This window comes from Eurypyga helias, unplaced genomic scaffold (assembly GCF_000690775.1).
Source record: "Eurypyga helias isolate BGI_N326 unplaced genomic scaffold, ASM69077v1 scaffold31152, whole genome shotgun sequence".
NCBI lineage: Eukaryota > Metazoa > Chordata > Aves > Eurypygiformes > Eurypygidae > Eurypyga > Eurypyga helias.
In genome coordinates this window covers 1-8873 of record NW_010234563.1, presented here as the reverse complement: position 1 = coordinate 8873, position 8873 = coordinate 1, and the positions used below count along the sequence as shown (strand labels likewise).

General features: G+C 42.3%; 1 protein-coding gene across 2 annotated transcripts; it reads left to right on the top strand.

The window, feature by feature from the left end:
* The first annotated feature begins 93 nt into the window (after nucleotides 1–93).
* On the top strand, nucleotides 94–5808 carry SGK1 (serum/glucocorticoid regulated kinase 1). Of its 2 annotated transcripts, XM_010146476.1 has the most exons (12): nucleotides 94–232; nucleotides 332–407; nucleotides 845–920; nucleotides 1378–1482; nucleotides 1948–2031; nucleotides 2141–2251; nucleotides 2537–2649; nucleotides 2853–2976; nucleotides 3295–3390; nucleotides 3509–3664; nucleotides 3771–3860; nucleotides 4589–5808. In XM_010146476.1, exons 1-12 carry the CDS (start codon nucleotides 154–156, stop codon nucleotides 4754–4756), a joined length of 1278 nt encoding a protein of 425 aa, XP_010144778.1. In that variant the 5' UTR covers nucleotides 94–153; the 3' UTR covers nucleotides 4757–5808. The 2 variants fall into 2 exon arrangements, with proteins under 2 accessions (XP_010144778.1, XP_010144779.1); XM_010146477.1 differs by lacking the exon at nucleotides 2141–2251 and having other exon boundaries at nucleotides 154–232.
* Nucleotides 5809–8873: the final 3065 nt, after the last annotated feature.

Sequence of the window (8873 nt, the reverse complement as noted above, 5' to 3'; positions counted from 1 at the left end):
ATGTCGGGGGGGGTGACGAGCGTAGCCGCCCCGCCCCGGTCCCGCCCATCACCGCCGCCACTTAAGCTCCGTCGGGTGCCTGGGGAAGGCAGTGCGGTGCTGGGAGCCGGCGGCGTCCTGCGCTCGTTATTTATATCCCCCCCTCGCTCCGAAATGACCGTGAAAGCAGCCGAGGCGTCCGGTTCTAACTTGACTTATTCGAAGATGAGGGGGATGGTGGCCATCCTCATCGGTGAGCGGCGCGGGGAGGTTTCATGGAGGATGCTCGGGGAGCTGTGATTTTTCTGGCAGGATGGTTTAACGATTTTATTTTTCCTTTCCCTGTCTATAGCTTTCATGAAGCAGAGAAGAATGGGGCTAAACGACTTCATTCAGAAGATAGCCACCAACTCCTATGCATGCAAACAGTAAGTACCAGAAATTTTGGCCGGATTTTAGTCACAAATATCACTGCGTATTGCGGGATCTAGTTAAAAAGAAAATATTTGTTTACTGTAATGCCTCTGGCATGACTGTTACGGAAGAGTTAATTAATCTTCTGGAGGTATTACTCACTTGGCAACAATTTCTGTGAGCTGGGTTTGGGAGAAATAAGTTGGATTTCTAGGGACCCGTCACTATTTTGAACTGTACTTGTTACATAAATCCATTTCTTTGTATGACAGAACTCACTTTTTATAGATTAATTTTACTCCTTAAATCGAGTAGATTGTTTCGGTTGCCTTCTGCAATAACCCAACCCAAAATTCCCCTTTAATGATACGGGCATGCCCTCTGGCGGAAAGGGCTGCCTGCTGCTGCTGGTAACTCTTCTCATCATGCATCCATCCTCTTATCCTTGCAGCCCTGAAGTTCAGTCTATCTTGAAAATCTCCCAGCCTCAAGAGCCTGAACTTATGAATGCTAATCCTTCTCCTCCGGTAAGCAGATTTCACTCAGTGAAACATTTTTAGGACAGCGGATGGGCTGTTAATAGAAGCGTAGCAAAATTAGCATCATGAGCATTACTTTAGTTCAGCTCATAGCACACTGATGTAACTGGGAAAAAGAGCAATCGAGTTAGACTGAAAATATTTTTTTTCCTGATATGGAGAAATATTTAAAAAACCCCAAACTTTATTAGTTGTTAATTTATTATGGAATGTGGCTAAGAACTCAGCAGAACCTTTAAGTAAGTTATAGCTGTTACACTCTTAGGCAGTACCTAATAGTTTATGATACCTGGTAGAGAGAGGTCAATAGTAAAGTTTTAGTGGTAAGCAGAGTGCTAATACTCATTTTCAAGGTCACATTTATATTTTCAAAAAAATATATTGTTGAGACTCTTGCTACCAAACTGTTTTAATAAATGTGGTTTCTGTCTGTTTATTTTTTTAGCCCAGTCCTTCACAGCAGATCAATCTTGGTCCATCATCCAATCCACATGCCAAACCATCAGACTTTCATTTCTTAAAAGTGATTGGAAAAGGCAGTTTTGGGAAGGTAAATTTAACTCTTTATTATTTTTATTTTTGGTTGTGACTTATTTACTCTTCAGCTCTTGTATATAATGCCTGAGGGTTGGGTTTGTACTGGCTTTGGTAAACAGTGGTCATTTAAACCAGACCTGAGCATGTCCCGCTGGCCAGTGCCTGGCTGCCTACATAGCTGCGGGGAGAGGGACCAGGGTGCTGTGTTTGAAAGAGTCAGAAAAGAGCCAGGGAGTGCAGTGCACTGGTATTGTGAAGAATATATACTTAGCTGTTGAAAGAGGAAGAAATTAGATGTCAAAACTTTGGGCTAGGTTAATCTGCCAGAGCAGTAATAGCGTTAGGCATTTCCAGGAAAGGGTTTGCACATTGAACCAGAGGGATGTGGCAGTGCTCAGCAATTAACATAAAGGCTTGTTTCCAGTCGTGTTTCAAGTTGTTCCATATTGCTCAGTTCTGGGGTTTTATGCTCTTTCAGGTTCTCCTTGCACGGCATAAGGCAGAGGAGCAGTTCTATGCTGTTAAAGTCCTGCAGAAAAAAGCAATCCTGAAGAAGAAGGAGGTAAGCTGCTATTTGGACTTCGTGATGCCATTGCCATGTCCATCAAATGGATTTTTACTACTATTGCTAAGCAAGTGTACTAAATGCTGATTGTTTCTCATGTTTTCAGGAGAAGCACCTGCTGAAGAATGTGAAACACCCCTTCCTGGTCGGGCTTCACTTTTCCTTCCAGACTGCAGACAAATTGTATTTTGTCCTAGACTACATCAATGGTGGAGAGGTAAGCAGTAAGAAAATGAAATAGTATTTCCTATCATGTGCACAGTGGTAGGGTAGACTTTTTCACCCTTCCTTTTAAATAAAAAAAGAGTTGCAAGGGGAAAAGTCATGAGGGAAAAGTTACTGGATTGAATGCTTCCAGCCTGCCAAGTTTTGAACTACCAAAGGATCATTAGGCCATTTCCTGCTATTGTTTTCACTCACTATATATGTTGGGTCTAATTAAATGCATTGTTAACAGGCTCTGGCGCCATTCACCTAATTTTGTTCTCTCTGTCTCCTGTAGTTGTTCTACCATCTCCAGAGGGAGCGTTGCTTCCTGGAGCCAAGAGCCCGATTTTACGCTGCTGAAATTGCCAGTGCACTGGGCTACCTGCACTCCCTGAACATTGTTTATCGGTAAGCGACCTTGTTCAGTTTGTCGGACTGAAAAAACTATGTGCTTTGTTGAATAAGCATTGAAAAGTTGACCTCGATATGAGCTCAGAATTGCTTTTAATTATTTTTTGTGACTTAGTGAAGTTCTGTAAACAGTTGCACCTAAAATGTTATCACTGTAGCTTCTTTAACAAGCTCTTGTCTTCTTCCATCTCTTCCTACAGTGACTTGAAGCCAGAGAATATCCTGCTTGATTCGCAAGGGCACATTGTCTTGACTGACTTTGGACTCTGCAAAGAAAACATAGAGCACAATGGCACGACCTCCACCTTCTGCGGCACACCGGAGGTACGGCCAGCCCTCAGCCCGCCACTCGCAGAGCGGCAGCAAGTGCTGTTCTCGTCAGTGAAAACTGACATCTCCCATGTATATTTTTGGCTGGTTAGACAAGCAGGGAGGCATTAGGGATCTTGTAATAGCAGACTGCCAGTAGGGACATGTAGGACACGTAGAGCTTGTTGAGCAGGAGAGAACAGCTCTCGAGCTGTCTCCTTGTATAAAGAGCTTGCAGCGGTAGTTTAGGTATTACTGGGATTCATTAAGCTGCTTGTACTCAAGAATGAGGAAGCCTTTGGCTAACATGCCTCTCTTTCTTTTCTTACACAGTACCTTGCTCCTGAAGTTCTTCATAAGCAGCCCTATGACCGGACTGTGGACTGGTGGTGCCTTGGAGCCGTCCTGTATGAGATGCTTTATGGCCTGGTAAGCAATGAATCCTTTGTGGCAGATCAGCCTACCTTACCCGTCCGTTCCCCGCAAGAAACCCTGTGCCCGCCTGTTAGCCTCGTTAACCTGGGTCTCTCCTTTGCCGTTCCCACAGCCGCCCTTCTACAGCAGGAACACGGCAGAAATGTACGACAACATCTTGAACAAACCCTTACAGCTGAAGCCAAATATTACCAACTCGGCCAGACATCTCCTGGAAGGCCTCTTGCAGAAGGATAGGACCAAGAGGCTTGGCGCCAAGGAGGACTTTGTAAGTGCAAGCCAGCCAGTGTTTGTAGGCAGCACAAGAGGATGACTAGGCCATAGTGCTTACATTAGCTTGGGTCTGAATTAATCTATTTTTCTCTCTGTAACAGATGGAGATTAAGAATCACATCTTCTTCTCCCCAATTAACTGGGATGATCTCATTAATAAGAAGATTACACCCCCTTTTAACCCAAATGTGGTACGTATCACTTCTAATTATAGAATGTATGGAGAGTGTCTTTCCTCCTCCTTGTCTCTGTGGGGTGCCCAGGAACTGGGGGGGGCTGTCTGTCTGTCTTTGGGGAACACAGCTTTTCCTTCCCCTGTGGCAGTCCAGACAAGGCTAAAAATAAACGCTAGCTGACTTTTTGGTGATGGATAATCTATATTTAGCTGGGTTTGTTGGCCTCTCACATACTTCATTTGCATGGCTATTTTAAAATAATGCCCAGCATCCCTGCTTTACCAAAGGGGAAAGTAAGGTGTAGAAAGCAAGTGGCTTCCGAAGAGCAGAGTTACATTTGGCTCGTCAGATACTAACATCTAAAAAGAGGGATCTGGCGGTGGAGGTTGTTGTCTTTCACATTCTGAGTGTTTTGTAAACTAAATTTAATAACTAGCCTAGAGATCAAAGTCCTCCCCTACAGACTGCTGCATGGCAGAGTGGCTTGTTTGGCTTCTGTTGCATGAGCTTAGTTGGAGGGTAGTGTATTAAATTGAATCATCTTGTTTTTAGTGAGACAGTATGCAGCAGGATACAAAAAAAAGTCAAACTAAAACTGACAAAGGCTGTTAAACAGTGGGCCCAAGGTGATAATACTGTGAGTCTCTGTACAAGGGTGCTTATCCCCATTTTGAATTGAACTATGCACTCACAAAACATTTGGGTCTAAATGTTTTGTCTTTCCTTTTCTGCCATTTCCACAGAGTGGACCCAGTGACCTGCGACACTTCGATCCAGAGTTCACAGACGAGCCAGTCCCCAACTCCATTGGCCAGTCCCCAGACAGCATCCTCATCACTGCCAGCGTCAAAGAAGCCGCTGAGGCTTTTTTGGGCTTCTCGTATGCCCCACCCGTGGACTCTTTCTTGTGAACATTTTTCTTTCTTTGTTTTTTAATAATAATAACTATTATTTTTATTTTTGTTTGGCCTTCTGGTGGAACTGCCAGTTGACCAGTCATCTTGAAAGAGAATTTGCACATTTCCACCATGGCAGCTTTGCAGCCTTAATTTCAACTACACTGTTTGCTGGAAGCTTTCTTGAAGAGCACATCACCCTCTAAATGAGCTTTACAGGCTTTTCATTACCATTCGTTCTTCCCCCAAAGTGGTGCTGTCTCCTTGGGAAAGAAAAACAAGAGTGACTGCTGCCATGGACTGCTACGGCAGATCGTAGGAGTAAGAACAAGCTGTTGTGAAATCGCGCTCCGAAAAGCCTTGCCTGAAGATCTATCTGAACGTGATAAGGATTTTATGAAATGTGCCTTTTTCTGATGAGATCTTGTGAGCTCCAAAGCTTTCCCTGTTGCAGAGTGTGTTTCTCAGTTCATTTATGTGGGTTTACTATGTGAACAAATGGTATGCGTGTGGTCTGCGTACTACAGATGGACTTAGTTTAAAGCATCAGTGTGACACTTGCAGGATACCACAATGTGGGGCATTGTTTGTTTCTTCCATATTTGGAAGATAAATTAAGTGTAATTTTGAAATTTCTTTTGTAAATCTATACAGTCAACTAAAATTATTGAAATGGGCTCACAATTACTTGTATCCAAATGCTTGAAGAAAGCATTGCTGCTATGAAAAAAGATTTCTATTTTTAGAAAGGGTTTTTATGGACCAAAATGCCCCAGCTGCAGTCAGTCAAAGCTGTTGGTTTCTTTTTTTTTTAGTTTAAAAGTTGTCATCTGTAAAATGGGCATTATTTATGGTTTTGGGGTTTGGTTTTTTTTTTTTTCATTCCTGATTGTATGTATTGTAAAAAAGATCTGTACATTCAATTGTAACTCTAGATGTATATTTAAACTTACAGACTTACTTGTAATGTATCCCATCATTGTAATGTAATATAATTAACATGGTTATATGTATCATATTTTTTTTGTGACCAAACCCATTGGTTTGCAGTAAAATCCTGAAAAATACTTCCATAAACTTGTCATTTTTTATTTTAAAACAAAGGTTTTCTCTCTGAAAAAATTTACCCATCTTTTTAAAAAAAAAAAAAAAACCAAACAAGGACAGATCTGAGCTGCCAACCAGCTAAGATGCCAGTGTAATTTTGCCTAGGTGTGTGATGGTTATTCCGTCAGACTACACCCACACCATACTCTTACCATGGATACACCTTGGTAAAATAAGCAGTTTTCCAACTGTGGGTGTTTGAGTGGGTGTGTATCTGTGAGCGCTGTTAGGTGGTACAAATGCTCACACTTCTTCAAAATGAGTTTCTCCACCTCTAGCCAAGTGAAGGTACTGCTCTCTGGTGTGGAAAAAGCATAACTACACTTGAGAATAAATCCTGGGTCAGTTGTATCACAAAGACTTGAGCCATTTTAGCACTATGCTGCAGACGTGCTAAAAACAGGTGGTTGTAGGGCTGAAGGAAACTCCCTGCTCTTGGGTCCATCTGGAGTACTGAACATTGCTGCTATGATGTGTGCCAGTCTATATTGGGGAGGGGGATTTCACCAACTGATACATGCTTACCTGGATGGGGTAAAACTAACTATTAATCTATCAGGTTTTTATTACTGAGTACTACTGGGTGGCCTGCAAAAGGGGACTTCCAGCCAAGAATAAAGATAACCACTTCTTCTGGGGTGAAGCCATTGAATTTCTGCACAGTGATGGATGGCTTCCTTTATGAGGGACTGGGCGGCTGCACTTTATTTACAGGTCCTGTTATCCACTGGTTACTGTGGTTGGTGGTCTTAGAATTCACAGAATCAAAATGAGCCGTTGCTGAGAAAAACCTGGGCAGAGTCAACTGTTGCTCAGGGCTACTGTGATAACAGCAGTGTGAGCAAAACTCTCATAGGGGTGATATTTCTGTTCATTATATTTCCAAGATAAAAGCATGCAGCAACTTTCCATCTTTTATTACCCACTGGATGTAGGAGCAAAAAAACCTGTATGGCTTCAGCTATAAACTGTCTGGGAGACCACACTCAGAGCTGGAAACACTAATTTATAGCAGCCAAGAAACCTGTCTTCTTGCATATCATGGTAGTATATGAAAGAAATGCAGCCACCTCCTCCTCAAACTCCAACAATCCCAAATTCATGCACTCAGTAACTCTTTGAATAGTGTACTGACAGGCCTTGCAAAGTGCAGTGCTATAATATGCCTGAAAGATCTTTTGTTTCCATGTCTTGTAGGCTAGAGATGTTAAAATATATAGTGCTAATTTGCGCCTATAGAAAATGAAACTGCACTTGCTAAGCGACAAAGCTTGGCGATACACGTTATCTTGGCCTTACATTTCCCAGGCATTAGCAACGTGCTACGTGCAGATACGTGAGTAGAGAACGGCAGCCCTAGGGTAAGAAAACATGAAATACTATCTATCGTTTTCAAGAAAAAAAAACAGTGGAGTCATTAATAATGAAGAAGCATGGAACTTCAGCGACTCAGAGGTGCACCTTGGGTGCCTTGCATCATTGCCACAATGTAGGGTATTATTTTAATGGGTTACTTTCAAAAAACAATGTCTGATTGTAATTTTAACTGTTCTACTGTGTGTAGGCTCATTATGCGGCTTGGTTTATTGGTTTTACATAATTCCCTGTTTGTAAGGTCTATATATCCTCTAGAGAAAAGTCTCTGGACTGAGAAGAAAAGGCCTAGGACTCCTGAAATCCCAGCTGACATAGGCACTATGTGTTATTTTGACTCAGGTGAATCTGTGGTTTAATTTCACCCATTTATAAAATGGAAGTAATCATCCAAATCTGCTGGTGGCAGGGCTGTAACTGCTACCAGCTTGGGTAGCTTTACTTAGCACAGCAGTCTACCCAAAGAACCTTGAAACAATCACTCTATTGTATTTTGTGTGGTGAGGATGCCTGAGCTTTCATACGCCGCTTGGATAGACAGTAATGATGATACACACATATGCATTTAAATACATACATAAATTCAGACATTTTAAGTGGTTTAGTCTGTATTACTTATCTCTGTGTACCACAAGCCGTGTACAGTTTCATGAGCCTTACAAAGATAAGCGAAGCTTCTTAGTAACAGCATTTTTCTTACGCTCCCTCTGTACTCGACAGGCGGTTACTTCTGAGGGCAGTCTGGATCTTAAGCAAGTTAAGCAGGAGATGCCTGTTTCTCCCTCAAAGGGTTTTCAGGAAGTAGTCTATGCCCACCTTCTGTATACTCAGAAAGAGCTTGTAGAAATTAATGAAGAAAACCAAGAGTCTTGTGGAGCCTTGCACCTCCAGTGAAACATTTCTACAGATGGCAGCTGAGAAACATGAGGGACACTGCTCATGTGGGTGGTGGTCCTAACTGGGCATCTTGCCTGGGGTACTTAAGGGTAGGCGGGATGAATCCTGGCCCATTTGTATTCAGTTCTAAGACGTGAAATGAAACGTTCCACAACATTACTCGCCTATTTTAACTGCAGTACCCGTTCCACAGATGTTTATGCGATACCATGTGGCTATAGTTACCTCACAGAGCTAGTGAGATGGCTTATAGTAAAGATGGTTTTTGACACTCCCCACATTTACAGTTTCTGCTATCAAGACCAACATATAAAGAACAGGATAAAATTTTCCATGCTGGCTGGAATTGTCTATGGAAAGTTTCTGCAAAATTGCTTCCAAAAGTACTTCCCAAAAAAATGAGTTAAAAAAGGTTCCTATTTGAAAAAGAGAAAACTTTAAACAGTTAATATGGATATGTACTGCCTTTATATTGTGAATCGGAGGCAATGTGTCCAGCAGATTGATTTAGGGTCAGGTAAGGCTCTAAATAAACGTTTTCCTTCTCTGAGTGATTGAATTTCAGTGGTTTGTGGCTTTCCTGTACAGGTATGGAGCCTGACAGTAACAGCATATAATCACTACAGGTTTCTGTTGGCCACCTGCCTTTTTGTGAGGCGAGTTTTCCAGCTCTGCATGTTTGCAAGCCCTGGAAAGCGCAGGGGTCTGTTGTTTACCCAGGAGTTTCCTCCTGCCCCATCTGTTGGAGTAAAAG